The sequence below is a fragment of the Eschrichtius robustus genome, chromosome 20, assembly GCF_028021215.1.
Source record: "Eschrichtius robustus isolate mEscRob2 chromosome 20, mEscRob2.pri, whole genome shotgun sequence".
Classification (NCBI taxonomy): domain Eukaryota; kingdom Metazoa; phylum Chordata; class Mammalia; order Artiodactyla; family Eschrichtiidae; genus Eschrichtius; species Eschrichtius robustus.
This window is the reverse complement of record NC_090843.1, coordinates 16,673,566-16,692,550: the sequence shown is the minus strand read 5'-3', so window position 1 is coordinate 16,692,550 and position 18,985 is coordinate 16,673,566. Positions and strand designations below refer to the sequence as shown.

The following is an 18,985-nucleotide window of genomic DNA, read 5'->3' as shown; positions in this document are numbered from 1 at the left end:
TTTTTAAATTGAAGTATAGTTGATTTACAGCATTGTGCCAATCTCTGCTGTATAGCAGAGTGACTCGGTTATACACATATAGACATTCTTTTTTTATATTCTTCTCCATTACGGTTTATCACAGAATACTGAGTATAGTTCCCTGTGCTATACAGTAGAAACTTGTTGTTGATCCATCCTATGTATAATAGTTTCCATCTGCTAATCCCAAACTCCCTGTACTTCCCTCCCCGACCCCCCTCCCCCTTGGCAACCACAAGTCTGTTTTCTATGTCTGTGAGTCTGTTTCTGTTTTGTAGATAGGTTCATGTGTGCCATATTCTAGATTCCACTTATCACACATAAGTGATATCATATGGTATTTGTCTTTCTCTTTCTGACTGACTTCACTTAGTATGATAATCTCCAGTTGCATCCATGTTGCTGTGCAATGGCATTATTTTGTTTTTTATGGCTGAGTAGTATTCCATTGTATATATGTACCACATCCTTTTTATCCATTCATCTGTCGATGGACATTTAGGTTGTTTCCACGTCTTGGCTGTTGTGAATAGTGCAGCTGTGAACATAGGGGTGCATGTATCTTTTTGAATTACAGTTTTGTCTGGATATGTGCCCAGGAGTGGGATTGCTGGATCATATGGCAACTCTGTTTTACTTGTAGACTTTCTGATGATGGCTGTTCTGACTGGAGTGAGTGTTACCTCATGTGGTTTCGACTTGCATTTCTCTAATAATCAGCGTGAGCATTTTTTCACGTGCCTGTTGGCCATCTGTACGTCGTCTTTGGAGAAATGTCTATTTACATCTTCTGCCTATTTTTTTTAAATTTATTTATTTATTATTTTTAGCTGTGTTGGGTCTTTGTTTCTGTGCGAGGGCTTTCTCTAGTTGAGGCGAGCAGGGGCTACTCTTCATCGCGGTGCGCGGGCCTCTCACTATCGCGGCCTCTCTTGTTGCGGAGCACAGGCTCCAGACGCGCAGGCTCAGTAGTTGTGGCTCACGGGCCCAGTTGCTCCGCGGCATGTGGGATCTTCCCAGACCAGGGCTCGAACCCGCGTCCCCTGCATTGGCAGGCAGATTCTCAACCACTGCGCCCCCAGGGAAGCCCGTCTTCTGCCTATTTTTTATCGGGTTGTTTTTCTGACGGAGTCGTATGAGCTGTTGCATGTTTTGGAACGATGCCCTACTTTCAAAAGGGCTTCGTTGCGTCGTGTTTTCTAGTACACCTGCCAGTGCTGCCACCTCCAGCATCCTCACCAGTCACTGGCAAAGGGGAGGCATGTGTGTGGCTCACAGCTGCACGGCAGGGGCTCTGGCCCCATCCCTGAATCTCCTCCAGCCTCTCCTTCCACGCTTTCATTTGCAATTTGGCAGTGTGTGTACGTCAAAATAAAATGCGCACGCCTCTTGACCTACTAGCAATTCCACTTCTGGGATACACTTACAGTGCACGTGTGAAATGATATGCCTACAAGGTTATTCAAACACAGCATTATCTGTGAGAGCAAAAGACTGGAACAACCTAAATATCCACCCACAGGGGCGTGGATACATTTTGGTCCATCTGCTGCGACGGGAAACCACACAGCCCTCAGCGAGCAGCGAGGGAGCTGTGTACTGATGACAATGCAAGGTATTAAGTCTAAGCACCAAAGTGCAAAGCATGTGGATATCGTTGCCTTATGTATGGTATTTTTTTTTTCTCTACTCACACATACACGTTTGCCTGTGTGGCCTATCTCTGGAAGGGTATGCAAGAAACTCACAGTGGTCGCTGCCTCTGGAGAGGGGGCCTGGGAGGCTGGCTGGCAGGTGACCAGGACCCTGCAGAAGCTTAGCCATTGGGAAACGATGAAACTGTGGTCCCCACCACGCCTCCCTCCCACCCAAGGCCAGCAGTTGGCGGGGCCTCTCGGCCTCACCCTGCCCTCTCCTCTCTTGCAGATCGAAACCCACAAGCTGACCTTCCGCGAGAACGCCAAAGCCAAGACCGACCACGGGGCGGAGATTGTGTACAAGTCGCCCGTGGTGTCGGGGGACACGTCCCCACGGCACCTCAGCAACGTCTCCTCCACCGGCAGCATCGACATGGTAGACGCACCGCAGCTGGCCACGCTCGCCGACGAGGTGTCCGCCTCCCTGGCCAAGCAGGGTTTGTGATCTGGCCCCCGGGGCGGTCAATAATCGTGGAGAGAAGAGAGTGAGAGAGTGTGGGAAAAAAAGAATAGTGATCTGGCCCTTCGCCCTCTGCCCTCCCCCAGCTGCTCCTCACAGATCGGTTAATCGGTTAATCACGTAACCTGCTTGTCGCTCACCCCTGGCTCGGGACTTCCAAATCGGTCACTGGAACGAGAGCCAAGGTCATCTTTCCAAATTGACGGGCGGGCCAATCATAATAAAATATTTTTAAAAACCTTTAAAAAGATGGCCCTACCCAGAATTTCCTTGGGCAGTTACTTTCTTTTTTTTTCCCCCCCCTGAGTGCACGAGGGAGGAGGAGAGGCTCTGAAAGCTGCTTCTGGGGACTCTCAAGGGCCTGGGGGGCGCCCCATCCTGGGGGTGTCACAGAGGCAGCAGCGGCAACAAGGGACTCGACACTTGGTGCGCTGGTGGAACCACAGGCGTAGGGCCACCTTTGGAGCAGGACGGGGTGCGGGGGGGGGGGGGGCTGGGCAGGGGGGAGGGCGAGGTGAGAGGGGGTGTGTGGGGCGTGAGGATACCGGAGGAGGAGGAGCTCAGGGAGGAGATGCTGAGGACGGCCCGGAGGCGCAGCAGGCAGGGCACAGCCTCTGCCGCCCACAGCGAACTTGGACCAAGTGGCCTCCGGTTCTTGGTGGCCCGGGGTCTGCTGCGGTCTTGGTGGCCCGGGGTCTGCTGCGGGACGGCGTGCCACCCTCTGGAGGGAGAAGGGCTTACACCACGAAGGGCAGGGGGCGGGAGGAGAAGGAAGGTTGCGGGAGTGGCATCCGAGCGCTGGCCTCTTTCTCCCTCCCCGCAGGGTGGGGGTCCTGAGCTGAGGGGCTTCCCTCTGCCCCGCGGAAACCCTGTTTTATTGAGTTCTGAAGGTTGGAACTGCAGCCACGATTTTGGCACCTCACAGACCTGGGACTTTAGGGCTAACCGGTTCTTTGTAAGGACTTGTGCCTCTTGGGGGACATCCGCCTGTTCCCAAGCCTGGGCCTCTGGCATCTCTGGAGTGTACGGGGACCTGGGAGGAGGCTCCTGAACCTCTCATCCCTCCCACGGCCACCGCAGCCACCTGTCTGCCCCACCATGCCTGTGTCTGCCGTGCGGAGCCCAGCCACTGCCTGTACCCCTCATTACGTCACGCCATCCCGCGTTCCCAGCCTCACCCCACCCCCCCCTTCTCAGTAACGGACATTGTTTAGATGGGGAGGCACCTCCTCTGAACCAAGGGGGAAAGTCAAGGAGGGCAAAGTCCAGACACGGCGGGGGACCTCAGTCTCTCAGTCTAAGTTGTACTCATCCAGCTGGCATGTCCCTCACAATGAACCTGATGACCTTACTCGGTTCCCTGCCCCTGCCTCCATCCCAGATGGGAGCCAGGGTGGGGTTCGCAGTGACCCTGGACGTTTATGCCGTGTTTACTTGGAGAGCCTTTTCTCCCAGAAGGCCTGGTTCCCTTCCTGTGCCGAGCTGGCAGCAGGTTGGCCGTCCTGGATGCCAGAGATGGCACGGGGATGGGCAGGCAAGGCCCCCAGGGCAGGACCACGCTCCCTCCGTTCCTTACGTCTGCCCCAGCTTGTGACTGCCAGCCTCTCAGAGAGCCCAGCCGCTGCTCAACCCCAAGTTCATATAATCAGCCCTCCACACCCCAAAAAGGGAAACATGCCCCCTCGGAAATGGTTCTTCCCCCAGTCTCAGCTGGAAGCAATGCTGTCTTGTCCTCCTGGAGCAGCTGAACATATACATAGATGTCGCCCCTCCCTCCCCATCTGCACCCTGTCGCGTTGTAGTCGGATTTGTCTGTTTATGCTTGGATTCACCAGAGTGACTATGATAGTGAAAAGAAGAAAAAAAAAAAAAAAAAAAAAAAAAAAGGACGCATGTATCTTGAAATGCTTGTAAAGAGATTTCTAACCCACCCCCCCACCATGGGAGTCCTAGATGTCTCTCACCCCCCAGCTGGGACTTGGATCCAGAAGGCCAGTGTGACTCTCTTCTGTGGGGCCTCCCAATTTTTGAAAGACTTTCATCAACATCTGGGACCCGACAGAGACCAGATGCTGACATCTGAGAACCCTCAGCTGCAAAGAAGGCCTGAAGCACAGGAGGAGGACAGAAGTTATGGTACCCCCTCCCCGCCCCCGGGGCTCCCTTCTGTCAGGCAGGGGGCAGTGTGTCTTGTGGTGAAGACGGCCCTGGAGAAGCCCCACAGCAGCCCTGAGAGAGGGTCGTACAACTCCCTGCGTCACGAGTGCCCGCTGGGGAAAGGTCTGCAGCCCGCCCCTCAGCCCGGGGTCCCGCTCCAAGCTCTCCAGCAGGAGGGCTGGCCCAGGCCTCCCCACCATGGGCCTGACGGCCACAGCAGGGGTTGGGATGCACTGCCTGCCCTGGACCGGCCCCAGGGGCCTGAGCCGCCTGACAAGGGTGACAGGTCAGGAGACACCATTTCCAAATCCTTGGCCAGAGCCCCTGCTGACCTTGCATGAAACCCATCTCCTGCCATGGGGAAAGGGAAGCAGCCTTTGTAGAAATCTGCTGTTTGAAGAAAATCAGCAACCTCGGTCGGCCTGGTTCTGCCACTTCTGATTTGGGTACGGTTAAAGGCAACCCTATGGGGCTGGGATGGAGTCCAGGGCCAGACGCTTCATCTGCAGCCAGAGGATCATCTGGGCCCAAAACTTCCCGCAGTGAGGCTCTCCTCTGTCCTCTGAGTCCCAGTTGGTCTTGGAAGGGTTCTGAGGAAGAAAGAGGAAACTTGGTGTGAAGATCTGGTGGCCGTTAGAGCTGCACCCCCTCATTACTGCCACCGATTCTGGCTGCATTTCCTGAACCTCTCCCTGCAGTTTCTGCGCCCCGCTCTTCAGTACCTTATTCCGAGGGCCTTACTCAGCGGGCACCTCGTGTTGCGTGGGCTGTTGGGAGCAGCCTGAAGATCGTGGTTTAGGGTCATCAGGTCAGTGCTGGCAGGGAGCCTGCAGAGCGCAACGCTGGCTTGGAACCGTCAACGAGGACAACCTCCCCTCCCCAGGGCTGGGCACTCCCCCACCGCCGTTTCTTCCAGGGTTGGTGTCCCTCGGGCGGGCTAGATAGGATACACTATCCGCCTGGTCGCTTCAAGCTCTGCATTCACTTTATCAAAAGTTCCATTTAAACTGGCTTCAGTGGTGATACTATCCTGTTTGCAACTGCTTGTTGGGCTCCTGGTGGGGCGGTGGGGGGAGAGGAGCCTGTAGGAGAGTTACCACGGGGCAAAGGGGAGTCTTGGAGAGCCTGGAGTCCAGGGCCTGGTAACACTTTTCTTCCTGATTTCAACCACGTGTGCTAGAGGTCCCTTGGGATTTCACCTTCTCACCGACAGGTGCCACAGGCTGCCAGCTAGTTCCCATCATCTCCTTCCCGGCCAGGTGCAGGCAGTGAGGCTTGTGGAGGAATCCGGAGATATGGTTGCTGTGACCTGCTGCCCTTTTGCGGGGTTCCCAAGCCTGCAATCATGCCTCCCAAACACGCTGGCATCCTTTCCTTTAAGCTGCTGGCACCTCCACGTCACCTCTCCCACCAGCTCCGGCCACACAGCCTGTACTTCTAGTAGCTGCTAAGATCTCGTCACCCTTTAATCTCTGTCCTCCAAGGAAAGCAAAGAGGCAGGGATGAGGGCAGAGGTGGAGGTCATCAGCTTGTCCTATCTACAGATCTGTGGCTTCAAGAGACTTCCGGTTTCTCTTCAGCTTTGAAAAGGGTTACCCTGGGCACTGACCCAGAGTCTCACCTCCTAATGGACTTAGCCTCGTGAATTTGCAGTGTTGGGCAGGGCAATTTCTGGCACTTGCAAGTCCCATGATTTCTTCGTTAATTTTGAGGGTGGGGGGAGGGACATGAAACCATCTTAGCTTAGCTTCCTGTCTGTGAATGTCCATATGGTGTATTGTGTGTTTTAACAAATGATTTACACTGTTGCTGTAAAAGTGAATTTGGAAAATAAAGTTATTACTCTGATTAAATAAGGTCTCCATGTATGGATTCAAAGGACCAGAAAATGATGTATGATTTGCAAGTCCTTTCCCAGCCTTAGAGAACTTAGCTCACAGGAAATGACAGTATTGTTAAAACCTGGACATCATGATTTACCAGCTGGGCCTGGGGCCCTGAAGGTGAAAAGAGCTCTCAGACTTACTCATTTTCAGGTGATTCTCTCATTCTGGTGCTGGCAAACCATCCTGGTCCAACTCAAAGGGCAATACCCTTGTGGCTGAGCTCACAAGGCTGCACTCAGTTTGTAAGACCCAGCCCACTGTATTCAAACCTGAGAAGGCTGGGGTGGCTCTATGAAATCTTTTTATCCCTGGAAATTAGCCTAGGGGCCTGGGGCTGAGGCAGAACACTAGGCCAATCAGCTGAATGAATGGTTAGATTCCTTCCAGGATTACAGAGCTGCTTTCCTCTCTCCTTTTGAGCCTTATGATAGATTGGAGAGTGTTTGCTAGATCAAGATAGGGATACCAGGTAGCCCTTGGCAATGCTACAAAGGAGAACAGAGCAGAACCCGTCATATTATTGTTCCTTAATAATTAGGTCAAGGTTGTAACACTCAGGCCTTTGATTTTTCATACAGTTTCAAAATACTACTTTTCTCAGCTTTTCCTGATGTGCTTTAGCCACTGCAGACAGAAGCTTAAGTAGAGCAGGTCTTAACTGCAACTATAGAAGCAGCAACAGGGCAGCCAAAGAGAAATGCTACCTCAGAACTCGTAGGTTTCACAGTCAGGAGAGGCAGCTGCATTGGCTGTGTCAACTTGACTGCTATGAAAAAAAAAAAAAAAGGGAAAAAAGGAAGTAAAGAGAGAAACAGGCCTGCCCACTTATTCATCTTGTACAAAGAAAATCAAGCATAGCCTCCTCAGAAGAAAGCTGCTGAGAACCAGCTCAGGTTCCATGCAAAGTATATACATGTCTGCAGTGACCTCAACCCCAGAAAAGGTTGATGATGGAAAGTGAAATCTCCATTAAAGAGCAATTTAGAATAGATAAAAAAACGTCACAGTGCTGGCCGGCCTCACTAGAGGAAGGAACATTAAGAGCAGTGGATCAATTACTTACATCCAACAACAACAACAAAAGACGATTTACGAAGACCCCCTTCCTCCTGGCGTCTCTTACCCCCACCCCGGTGAGAACCACTCTCTCTCTCTGGTGACCATCAGAGGACCCTGCCCGGTGCCCAGAAGACAGTGGAGACTCCCCAAGGTTCAGAGCCAGCGAGAGGCCCCTGCCCGGTGCCCAGAAGACAGTGGAGACTCCCCAAGGTTCAGAGCCAGCGAGAGGCCCCTGCCCGGTGCCCAGAAGACAGTGGAGACTCCCCAAGGTTCAGAGCCAGCGAGAGGACCCAGAGAGCTGCTCCTCAGCCGCCACCAGTACCATGTCCAGTAACAAGAAAGGCCTGGCATGCAACATTCTGTAACTTTTTTTTATTATTTTTTTCAATTTTTCCTTCCTTTTTTTTAAGCACTAGTCTGTGCTTTGCGAACAGAATCAAGACATTAACAAAGATCAGCTTCTCTGAAGAAAAGCATTTCTATAGAACAAAGACAGCTACGTGTTTCGCTGCCAATACACAGCTCAAAGCAGGAAAAGAAAATATTTACAAAATACAAGGTTTTTTTTGTTCTTTTTTCTTTTTTCTTTTTTTTTTTTTTACAATGCTAAAAGGGTTATTCAGAATTTTCAACCTTATAAATAGAAGAAGCACTTTATGCATAGGGATATGGTGCATTATTGTTTTTTAAAGAAACAATGACAAACCCTTTAACTTGCAAACAGAATCAAAAAAAAAAAAATCACTAATGTTGAAAATTGTGAAAAAACCCCAACCATTAAGCAGTTTGTCTACTATTTTTATACGATTACAAAATGGCAAAAAAAAAAAAAAAAAAAAAAAGTCCTTATTGTCCCCCTTTTTGGTGACGTGATCATAGATGAGACAGGCACAAGGTTAACCCGGGGGGGTGGGGGGTGGGGTGGGGGGGTGGGTGACGGGGCGTGATGGGAACCACAGCTAGGACCAGACAGTGTTACACAGGCAAGGGAGCTCGGAAGAGGAAGGAGCTGACAGACACTGACAGGGAACTGGCTGGGGGTGGGGAAATACGACCAAATGACTCCGTGAAAACAGAATTATACACGAGAGATGGCTGCTCATTTCCAAGACCCGCTAGAGTCTGCAGGGGAGTGGGAAGAGAGGTTAAGTAGTCCTAACCCTACCTCCATAGACCAGGTTAGGTGGGAAAAAGGTTCCAAGTGGAAGGACTGTGCGCGGGGGCGGGTGGATGGTGTGGGAGAGCAGATGAGAGGACACGAAGGGGCAGGATGGGGACCTGAGCAGCCGCAGCCAGGTTACCGCAGTTAAGGAGTCAAAACAGGGATGACCAAATGCAGAGGAAACCCAGAACAGGTCTCCAAGACCTGGGTGACAAGGGGAAGCCATTCTGTCAGCTGAGAGCTGGGTGAGAACAGCTGGCAGTTAGTTCGGGCCAAGAGGCTCTGGTGGAGGTGCTCCAGCCCAGACGACCACGGGGACCGAGCCGGGAGGGCCGGAGCTGAGCCAAGCAACAGAGGGGACGGGGTGCGAGCCCAGAGCGCACTGCTCCCTCCCACCCTAACCTCAGGGGGCGATGCTGAGCTGGAGGTTCCTTTCCCTCTGCCCGCCTGGCTGTCCCACGCTGCCCACAGGGGCGCGAGAGGGGGGTGATCATCCAACATCGCTAAGTCCAGTGATTCAACAGTGCAGAGGATGTGCCAGGACCAGGCCAGCAGGGTCTTATCCTGAACTGTTTGCCAACTGGAGGAAGTGCTCAGGTGTGTGACGATAAAACATGGAAACCAAAACATAAACAAAACAAAAATCAAAACAAGAAAAAAAATATCAAAGTAGAATCTAAATTCCTTAAATTCACTAAAAACTGTGAAAATTTTCGGCATATGATGTTTGAATATCAAACGCAGAGATCTCTGAAGCTTTAATGCCAATCGTGAGTCTGTCTAGATTCTCCTATCCCACTCATCTGTGAGCTGGGCGCTGCGCTGTGACTGCCGCCGCCAGATGCCGACTCTTGAGGGGAATGACGGGAGGCGAGGTGGGCGCCGCCTCTGCCTCCCGGCCAGTCTTGCTGCCTGAGGTGCGCCGAGTGCAGCGGGACGCCCGTTCCTGTGCATCCAGTTGGTCCTCACTCTCTGCCTGGGGACTGTACGCCAGGGGGAAGGTTCGCCGCTCCCATGGCTGGACAGACTGTGGGCAGACAAGATGCCTTGGTGAGGACCCAGTCCCAGCCCGCCTCCTTCCCCAGACGTGTGGACGGGAGGCCATGGCCAGTCTCTCTGGAGTTCCTGGGCTGGCCCAGAGAAAATCATCAGAGTGGGCAACCTTTCAACGATGGCCAGTTCCATGGTACCTTCAGAAAGTCAACTTCAAGTTCAGTCCCCTGTCCCCTTCAAACTGGGGGGGAGGGGGGACCCACAAAATGAAGAGCCATCTTGAGCAGGTGCTGTCCCCCAGCAATCCCATCCGCCACCCCGCTAATCCCACGGAAAGGCAGCGGTCCTCACCTGTTCGTCGAGCCCCAGCTCTGGTGTGGAGCAACGGGTGTCTTCGCTGGCCAGGTGTCGGAGAGTGTCCCGAGCCACGGGAGTGAGGGGGGCTGAGTGCAGTTCTGGGCTAATGGGGCTCCTGGGGGACTGCCCGTGGGAGAACTCGGACAAAGAGTGGCTACTGCTGACATCAGGGGAGGCGGGTTGAGGGGTGGAGGGGTTGGCACTGCCCAGCTGGGGCGTTGTCCGGCCGTCTGATGACCTGTAAGACCTGTATACCAAGAAGCGCAAATCTGAGTGCCTGGGTAATAGGGAATTTCTTAGGTGTTTGTTTTTTGGGTTGGGGAGGAGGCATGAAAAAAGCTTCCCGACCAGAGGAGCTGAGGCAGACTGACACCAGCAGTTCTCTCCGAGGAACCACAGACCCCTCACTTCCTACCACTGCCGTGCACACGGGCAGGCACACAACACGGCATCTAAGAGCTGTGTACGCCTGTCATCCCAAGAAAAGGCCACGGCCGAACAACGCTGGGGGTAATCCCTGGCTCAGTGCCCAGTGGATTCACAGGGCAAGGGGAATTAGCCCAGACTTTGAAAACTGCAGGCAAAGAAAAAAGCAAAAACAAGAGCCCTAAATATTTCTACTTGAGAATCCTGAGGGCTTCTCACTGTAACACTAAAGGGAGAAGAGGGCAGGACAGTTCTTCCAAGTAAAGCAAGACCACAAAAATCAAACTCTACTGTTCAAAGGAAGGTTAACTTGTGGTGAGGCCTCCAAAGCTCCTCTAATCCAATCACTACAACCCCCAATCAGCCTCCAAATGCCACAGACAGCCTACCCCTGGACCCCGGGAGATCACCGGAGTTTGTCAGAACTGGACAGTCACCACTCAGCAAGGGTCCAGCATTTGACTGCTTGTACCCTCATTAGTCCCAACAAACACCACAGAACGTCTGCATTCTCGGCCATCAACAGGGAATGAATATGAAGAACAACTAAGTGGCACCTCCATGGACACAGCTAGGGTCCAAACTCCCCGCTGACCCTCCCTCCATAGGCCCTGGAGGCCTGTGCCTGCCCCATCACCTGCTGCCCCGCCGCTGAGGGGGCACGCTCGTGGTCCACAGCCACCGAGCCCTCTCCACCTCCTCACATTTGGCATGCAGGGCGGCGAAGGCTGCGTCAGACAGGTCCTCGATCTGCAAAAGAGCATCTTCATCGATCCCCCCTTTCCTCCAGGCAGTCAAGTTTAAGTGCGTAGACCAATTCTAGAAGCAGCCCCACCCCACACTAGGCTCTTCCTGGTCAGGACAGGAATACAATGAGCTTGCACTTGACACCCGCAGGTCTTGAGGCGTCTGCAGTGTGTGCACCCACGAGTGCGCATGCTCTTCTAAGAGGGAGCGCCCAGGCCCTTACCTCCTCATTCTCCTCGTCAGGACTCCCCTTCAGAGACCGAAGATCAACCTCCCGCCAGCTGCAAAACCAGGAAGGAACAATTGTGAGATGGCAGGCAGTCTGGGGCAGGATAAGCACATCCGTGCAGGAACGAGAGCTCTCCACCTGCAAGTGACACTGCTCTCTGCTGGGCCTGCTTAGCCCTGGGGCCTCTCTAAGAGGTCCCACACTCAAATGCGCACAAGGGGCAGAAACAGGGGAAGCAGGCTGAGGGTGGGACTAGAGCTGGGAGACTTACAAACTCAAGCAAAAGAACCTGTTTAGAGGGGCCAGCACTCCCCAGCACCAGCTGATCGCTACCACATGGGAATGCGTATACAGGGTTGCCCAAGCTTTTGATGTGTCAACAAAAGCTGGAAACAAAACATTCATATGTGAAATCTTGCTTTGATGCTAACAACAAATTCAATTTTTTAAAACATATTTGTATGCATCAAACAAAACATGTCTATAGCCAGTTTGTGGCCTGTAGGTCTGGTTGGTGCTCATATAATGGAAGAAAATTATGTAAAGAAATAATTTCACTCTGATCAGGTAGACCTTCTCTTAAAGAGAAGACAACAGCCGAGGCTAGGCCCCAAAGCTCAGTGACCAGGAGAGGGAAAGGGGCAATGACAGGAAGACCAGCAAGAAGAGCCCATCACCCAGGGCCTCTACCTGGGAGTAAGGATCTCCTTGTACTGTAGCTTCTCTACACGGGTGGTTGCAGCGACTGACATTGGGATGACAATGTTGTTAATATCGAAAGAGCTCTCTCCCCTTCTCCTCCTTACCGGCTGCTGTAAGACAAAGGCAAGTTTAAGAGGCAGGAACAATTCTACATACCTCAAATCATACATCTGAGATTTAAAACAGGATCACCAATAACCAGGAATCTGGGTCTTTGGGTAGGGCCCAGGCAGGGATGGCAGCAGCTGCTTGCACCTAGGAGATGGTCTCCCAACAGCAAAGTGCTCAGGGGAAATGCTAAGTGGTCCTGAGGAGTATCTTCCGTTCACAAGTCTCACTCGCACCCTCTTTCTTCATGGGCTCACGTGAAAAGAGACTTCTGTTGAAGCTTACAGGGGTGGGTATCCTGGGGCCTTGAGTCAATTGCCACGGTTTCTACTCCTCCACGCACAGCCTTAGCCTTATTAACAACCACACCCCGCAACTAAATCCTCCTTTCTGCTTCCCCTTTTATCTCCGTCTATGACACAGACCCATGGGGGATCCTAAAAGCAATGCTTCAGCCTAGTGGTGATTCTTCGGGTTAAAAAGATAAATTCCCCTACCCTGAAAGACGCCCAAAGGACAGGCCCAGCTCAACGGATCATCTAACCTTGGTTGTCATGGAAGCCCCTCCTTCTCGTAGATCTGAACTCTTCAGCTAAATCTGTACCCACCATCTGCTCAGCCCTTATGTGATCTCCCCCTTTCTGGCTGTTATTCTGAGGGAAAGAGCTGAGCGCATTCTAGCTATACCAACAGAGGTGAGTGGAGGGCAACGGATGAAGAAGCCTTGGCTGTACAGCTCACACTCCTGGAGAATAGAAATTTGCTCCTACAGGAAGTTAAGATCAAACTCTCGGGAAAGAAGACTAACAAGGATCCAGTATCAGAGGAGGAGGTGGGCATCTGCAGCAAGTGGGAGACCGGAGGAGGAATAAAGCAGGGAGCCAAAGGGCATGGTTTCTTAGATGAAGGGGCATGTCCACGAGCTGCCTGTGCCCAGAGAGCAAACACCCTGCCCTGAAACAGAGAGACTGGCGATTGAGCTGGGAGAGCCCAGAGCGAAACAGTGGGGTGACATGCTGCCATGGTGACAATACAGCTGCAGACACCTAAGAGGCTACATTCAAACCCAAAGTGTGGCCAGGCCAGAGGGAAGGGGTTAGTGAAGGAAGATGGGGAAGAGGTTGTTCCCTACAGCTAACCTCTCTACTCTCTGTTCCTAGAGGGGGATCTATGACTGATTCATCGTATCATTTCAGGACCTTCTCAGAAAATGTTGAAAGGCAGTGTTTCCTGGGCCAGGATTTTAGCTGCTGTCACCTACGATTTCAGGTTATTACAATGTCTTTTTCATCTCAGTCTTCTCCTCTGTCAGTAAGAATAGACTGTCACTGACTTCACAAATTTAGGGTAACTGGTTAACCAAAACGGTTGAAGAGACTTTTGCAAGTCTTGCCTGGCTGAGGATTAGCGACCTCACACTCAAAGGCCTCTGCCACATCTCTGCTGAACTTATACACCCCACTACAAGAAGTGTACCTTAAGAAAGCCTCAAGAGATAGCTTTCCCTTTATCTTGGTCAAGAATGAATGTGAAACTGCTGGCAGAAACAGGTATGTACCTTCCCTGAACCTTCTTGGGCCTGCTGTTAGTGCCTTCAAGGCAAAGGGACAGGAGCGGGTTGTGGGGTTCAGCAGGCTCCAGCTCCCACCCTACATTTAGATTTCCCAATTCCATAAGGCACTCATTTGATCTAACTTAACTACTTTCTCCTGTTTAGAACAAGGTGGCGGGCAGGTGATGGGAATGAAAAGTGGTTCCCAAACCTGGCTGCACATCAGACGCAAGATGAGGAGTATATTTAAAAAAGAAAAAGAAAAAACAGGTTCAGGGCCCCCTCTCTTCTAACTACCAAATCAGAATATCCAGGGCTTCCAAGAAAGAAAAGAAAAAAGGCCATGGAGGTGACCCTGGCGCGCCTATCAGCTCTTGTGGCTTTCTGTGGGAGCACTACCACATACACCCCACCCCCCTCTCCTCCCCCACCACTTCTCCAGTGTCTTGTAGCTTCTCTACCTCATTTTAACTATCTGGCCTATCACTCTTCTTGCTATTATATAAATCCAGATTCTCTGAAAAAATCTGGCAGCAAGAGCCTTAAGGGTCAGCACAGTGCTATATACAAAATTTGTACTCATTAGACAATAAGTAAAAATTTCAAGTGATCCAGGCCTAAGTTTACATTCTTCAGGCACAAGAGGGCGGCAGGTGAAAAAATACTGAAGTCTCACCAAGTCTCAGAGAAGACTTCTATTAGAATTAGCCTCTTTAAAATAGTTTGGTTGGGCTTCCCTGGTGGCACAGTGGTTGAGAATCTGCCTGCCAATGCAGGGGACACGGGTTCGAGCCCTGGTCTGGGAAGATCCCACATGCCGCGGAGCAACTAGGCCCGTGAGCCACAACTACTGAGCCTGCGCATCTGGAGCCTGTGCTCCGCAACAAGAGAGGCTGCGATAATGAGAGGCCCGCGCACCACGATGAAGAGTGGCCCCCGCTCGCCGCAACTAGAGAAAGCCCTCGCACAGAAACAAAGACCCAACACAGCCATAAATAAATAAATAAATAAATAAATAAATAAATAAATAAAAATTAAAATAGTTTGGTTTTTCTGAGACCCCCTACTAATGGACAACTGAGTTAGTGATAGATACTACAACACCTATGGAGACAAAATCTGTGGGTGTGGGAGGGGAGGAAGAGGGAGGAACAAGGAGGTCATTTGGAAAAGACTCTGATTTTTAAGAGTAAAGACAGAACAATGTGAAGAATTCCTACCTGATTGCAGGAGCTCAGTGAGCACATTTTGTGGGCTTAGAAGTTTCTTGATATAAGCTCTGAAGGGGCTTCAAAGCACCTGTATAAGTCACCTCTGCAATGCCCCAACCTAGGCTCACTTTGTGCAGCATGATGGTAAGAGAACTGGCTCTGCAGTCAGACTGCCTGGCTTTGAATCACAATTACACCCTCACAAGTCACCTCACTTTATGCAGCTTAACCTTGGAAAGACTCAGTTTCCCTGCCAACAAAACGGGAATCTCTTATACCACCTACACCTCAAAGGGCATTCATTACAGGATTGAATGAGGTAACACACATAATGCACTCAGCGCTGACACAACAAACATTACAGTTGTATCGTTTTATTATTACTATCTCCATTATTATTATTATTACTATATAAAGGACCCTTTTAGTGGGCACAAAGCAGCTACAGGTATATGTGTTCAAGGAGGCACACACTGAGGAATTAAAACACTAGAATGATATTAATGTGAATGTGTGTCTGGAATGGCCGTGCAAACAGCTTTCGGGATGGAGCATGCTACCGCAAAAGCTGATCAGGGGCCGAAGAGCCTCCCGTTACGAGCATACTACACGTCAGTGCTGCCAGTGTGGCCTGCTGGATCTGTAATTCTGCTCTGTACTCCTAAAAAACATGGGCTCTATGTCCCGCTTCCCTTGCAAGCACCCTAACACACCCAGTGTTTATTCTCAGCACTCCAGCTCCACCCCCCAGGAGAGTAAAAACAAGGAAATCAAACGTCTCCAATGCCCACAGGCATCTCTCTTTTATCCCTCCTCTCATGTTTACTTAGCCCAACAGAGTTAGAGTCATGATATTGTTGAGTTCTGTGTGAAACTTAGCCCCACCCATCCTGAATAGTCATAGATCACCCAAGAGTCTGTCTCTGCATCAAGCTTTCTATGGCTGGCTCAGCTCAGATCCATCTCTACTGTGAAAAACAACTCAAGGAAAACAACGTAATGGAGGATCAAACAGCACCACTTTGACTTGAAAAAGACAAATACGCCAAGATGAGTCGAGTCCCCATAACTGCCCTGGCCCTTACAACAACCCTCTCTCTACACTGTCCTCCGACCCACTGGAATGAGCTGTCACTGCAGAGGGGCTATCCAACTCCACGCAGGTACTTACAGACGTGCTGGCTGTAACCTGGGGACTAGAGCTGGTGGGTGCAGAGGTGTCTGATGACGCGGAGAGCTGTCGCACCAAGGGACTGTGTGGTGGATGCTGGGTGGCCGCCAAGTAGCTGGAACTGCTCAGGTCCGTGTGATGCTTCAACACTGCAGAAGTCAACAGAAAAGAGGAATACGTGGCTACCTCAACCTGCTCTACTTCCAGCACAAGCCAGGAATGCCAGCAATATGCAGTAAAGGCAAAAATGCTTTCTAAGCCTAAAGGATAAAAAGATGAAGCAAACTGGTTGACGGGAGGTAGGGACGGAGCAGAGGTTGCTAGAGAGTAAGAAGTGACCTACACTTAGAAGCAGTAGGGCCCCTCTACTCTGCCTTCCTAGAAAGTGAAGCACAAAGCTAAGGGCAACTATAAGAAGCCCAGGCTGCCCCAGAAAGCCCTGAGCAGGTGCAAACGAAGGCAGAGGTGCCGGGCCTGGCCCTACCTTCACTTCTCTCGGATGAATGGTCTCGCAATCTCATTTTGCTGTGGTTTGGGTCATGCACGGGTGGCGGCGGGTTGAGCGAGCGCTCTGCTTTGGGCGCTGTCACTCGCTCCACCATAGGCACGGCCCCCACATCGTCTAAGTGCTGCCTGTGGGTCCTGTCAGGCCGGGTTTGGTGATGGGACAGCTCTGAAGAGGGGAACAGAAAAAGAGCTGTGAAACACCTTCTCTCAATCTTTTCTTATTTGAGTTCCGAGCTCTTCAGTTCTCTCTAGGTCAGTGACATAGACACCCAGGGCAGCAGGACAGTCCTCTGGGACTGAAGCTTCTGGCAAATAACACACCGGCCAAAACAGGCCAGGGAGCCCACAGGGCTCTCAACCAGAAAAAAATGTGACACCAGACTACAGAAGACAGCCTGCCCACAGATGGACCCAATGCCATGCCACAGTTGGCTGTTCACTGAGCCCCAAGATACATGGTGTCTGGAATAGCTTTCACAGTCCATCCGAGAGCATCTAAGACAAGTAGGAAAAGAAGACTGTGAGCTGAATTTACATCAGTCAACTGCTTCTCCCAACCCCGACACAGTGCCATGGCCATACCAGTAACCTGAGAACATAAAAGGAATAGGAAAGTAATTGGAGGACTCTCTGGACCCCTGAAACTTACTGGCTGTTGTCAGGAAGGAGTTGACCAACTTGTGCCTGTCTTTACGAGTTGGATCAGGGAGACTGCCTGGCATGGGTGCTCTGTGCTTAAGTGAAAACTTTTTTGGAGGTTTGATTTTGTCAAAAGGTTTGTTCTGCCATTGAGATTTCAGCATGCTCTGGAAGTGCAGGCTTGTGGGAACATCTGCAAGAAACACAAAACACTGCGGTTTTAGTCCAGACACCTGGGCTCTGGGCTCTTCTCTCACGAAGTGAGGCGTGTTCACGGCAACTCTGGCTCACCGGTGAGCGAGACCCACACTGCACCCTTCTTCGAATTGCCCAGTGGCAGGAGGACCCAAGCAGGGCAAGCACTGTCATGCGGAAGATCTGTTTATTGGAACTTTACTGAAGGTCATTCTTTTACTCACAGACAAGTCACTGTTGCCTTTTATTTGCAAGTTCCAAACAAAAAAAATCTAAAACACCTTTTGTTAGATTGATGAACTTTTCTTTGTTCCTGTGTTCCACTAAGTCTGTTAACTTTATTGGTTTGAAAGATTGATAAACACCCTGTTTTTATTCTTCTAGAAACTGAAATATTTCAACCTACTTCTTTCTATCAACATAAAGTTAATCAGGATATATTCATTCAACAACTACTTACCGTCTATTATTTTATCAGGCACTGTACTGGATACTACATCTTCCTCTAAATAAGAACTATACTATTCTCCCCCCTCCTTCCTCCAGACCCTCACCACCTCCCAGCTGGGGATTATCTAGGTTTTTAAGTGGATTAGTTAACATTCAATATCATAAATTAATCTTTTAGACTTAATTATAATTTTTTACCTTCTTTGGGGGTTCACCACTGTTTCTTGCATCTTTCCATTTTGTTAGTTTCCTCTTTTATTTTCCTAAGAATGTGGCCTTGAGTAATTTCTTTAGAAACAGTATGTCTAGATTAAAACCAGTTTTCTCTCAGACTTTAAAACTATTACTACAGTGTCACCAATAAGATGGAATCTGACTCATTCACTTGTAGGTGCTCTGTTTCTTCCTTTAAACTTCTTTTGGGGGAAAAAGCTTGCTGTGGTACTCTACAGGTCAATTTGGGGAGAACTCTAATACCGAGTCTTTCAATCCATGAACGTGGTACACCTCTCCATTTATTTAGGATTTCTTTAATTTTCTCTCATCAGTGTTAGGTAGTTTTCATTGTACAGTTCTTTAAAAAAAAAAAAGTTATTTATTTATTATTAATTAATTTACTCATTTAGCTAGCTGCACCAGGTCTTAGTTGCAGCATGCGGGATCCAGTTCCCTGACCAAGGATCAAACCTGGGCCCCTGCATTGGGAGTGCGGAGTCTTAACCACTAGACCACCAAGGAAGTCCCCATTGTACAGTTCTTATACATATTTTGTTAATTTGATATTTTTGATGACATTATACATGATAGCACTTTTAAAAATTTCAATTTATAATTGTTTACTGCTAGTATGTAGAAATACAGTAATTTTTAATATAGTGACCTGTATCCTGTGATCTTGCTAAATCCATTACCAAGTTTTTGTTTGTTGTTGTGGTGTCCTTAGAATTTTCTACATACACAAGTATGTCACTTACAAAAAGCTGTTTTACTTTCTTTCTAATTCGTATGCCTTTTATTTCTATTTCTTGTCCTATTATTCTGGCTAGAACCTCTAGTGGCAATCTGAAACTTACATCTTCCTTTTTATAGTCTCATTCTGAAACTTCACCACCACGGATATAGGTGTGGGTCTTTTTTCAGGGTTCTAAAAAACTTTCCACGGTCCTTTTTAATCTGAAGACCAGAACATCTCTCTTTAGCTCCCAGTTCCTCCTGGGAATCATTAACCACCTGGGACATAGTCAAAGTCAAAGCCC

General features: G+C 50.1%; 2 protein-coding genes across 5 annotated transcripts in view; one reads left to right on the top strand and one right to left on the bottom strand.

Annotated features, from left to right (window-relative positions):
• Positions 1–2,447, top strand: part of MAPT (microtubule associated protein tau) — a 106,064-nt gene extending 103,617 nt beyond the window's left edge. The window contains exon 16 of the mRNA XM_068531121.1: positions 1,948–2,447. Within this exon, the coding sequence (XP_068387222.1) occupies positions 1,948–2,163 (216 nt within the window). The 3' untranslated portion in view covers positions 2,164–2,447. The remainder of the gene's footprint in view (positions 1–1,947) is intronic.
• A 5,214-nt stretch (positions 2,448–7,661) lies between these two features.
• KANSL1 (KAT8 regulatory NSL complex subunit 1) overlaps positions 7,662–18,985 on the bottom strand; it is a 185,105-nt gene continuing 173,781 nt past the window's right edge. For 2 of the 4 annotated variants that reach the window (XM_068530521.1, XM_068530520.1), the window contains 8 exons: positions 17,095–17,277; positions 16,423–16,611; positions 15,939–16,087; positions 11,885–12,006; positions 11,189–11,246; positions 10,856–10,968; positions 9,787–10,039; positions 7,662–9,469 (listed from right to left, as the gene is read on the bottom strand). In XM_068530521.1, coding sequence (XP_068386622.1) covers positions 9,242–9,469; positions 9,787–10,039; positions 10,856–10,968; positions 11,189–11,246; positions 11,885–12,006; positions 15,939–16,087; positions 16,423–16,611; positions 17,095–17,277 — 1,295 coding nt within the window. In that variant the 3' untranslated portion in view covers positions 7,662–9,241. The remainder of the gene's footprint in view (positions 9,470–9,786; positions 10,040–10,855; positions 10,969–11,188; positions 11,247–11,884; positions 12,007–15,938; positions 16,088–16,422; positions 16,612–17,094; positions 17,278–18,985) is intronic. The other 2 variants (XM_068530522.1, XM_068530523.1) reach the window with 2 other exon arrangements.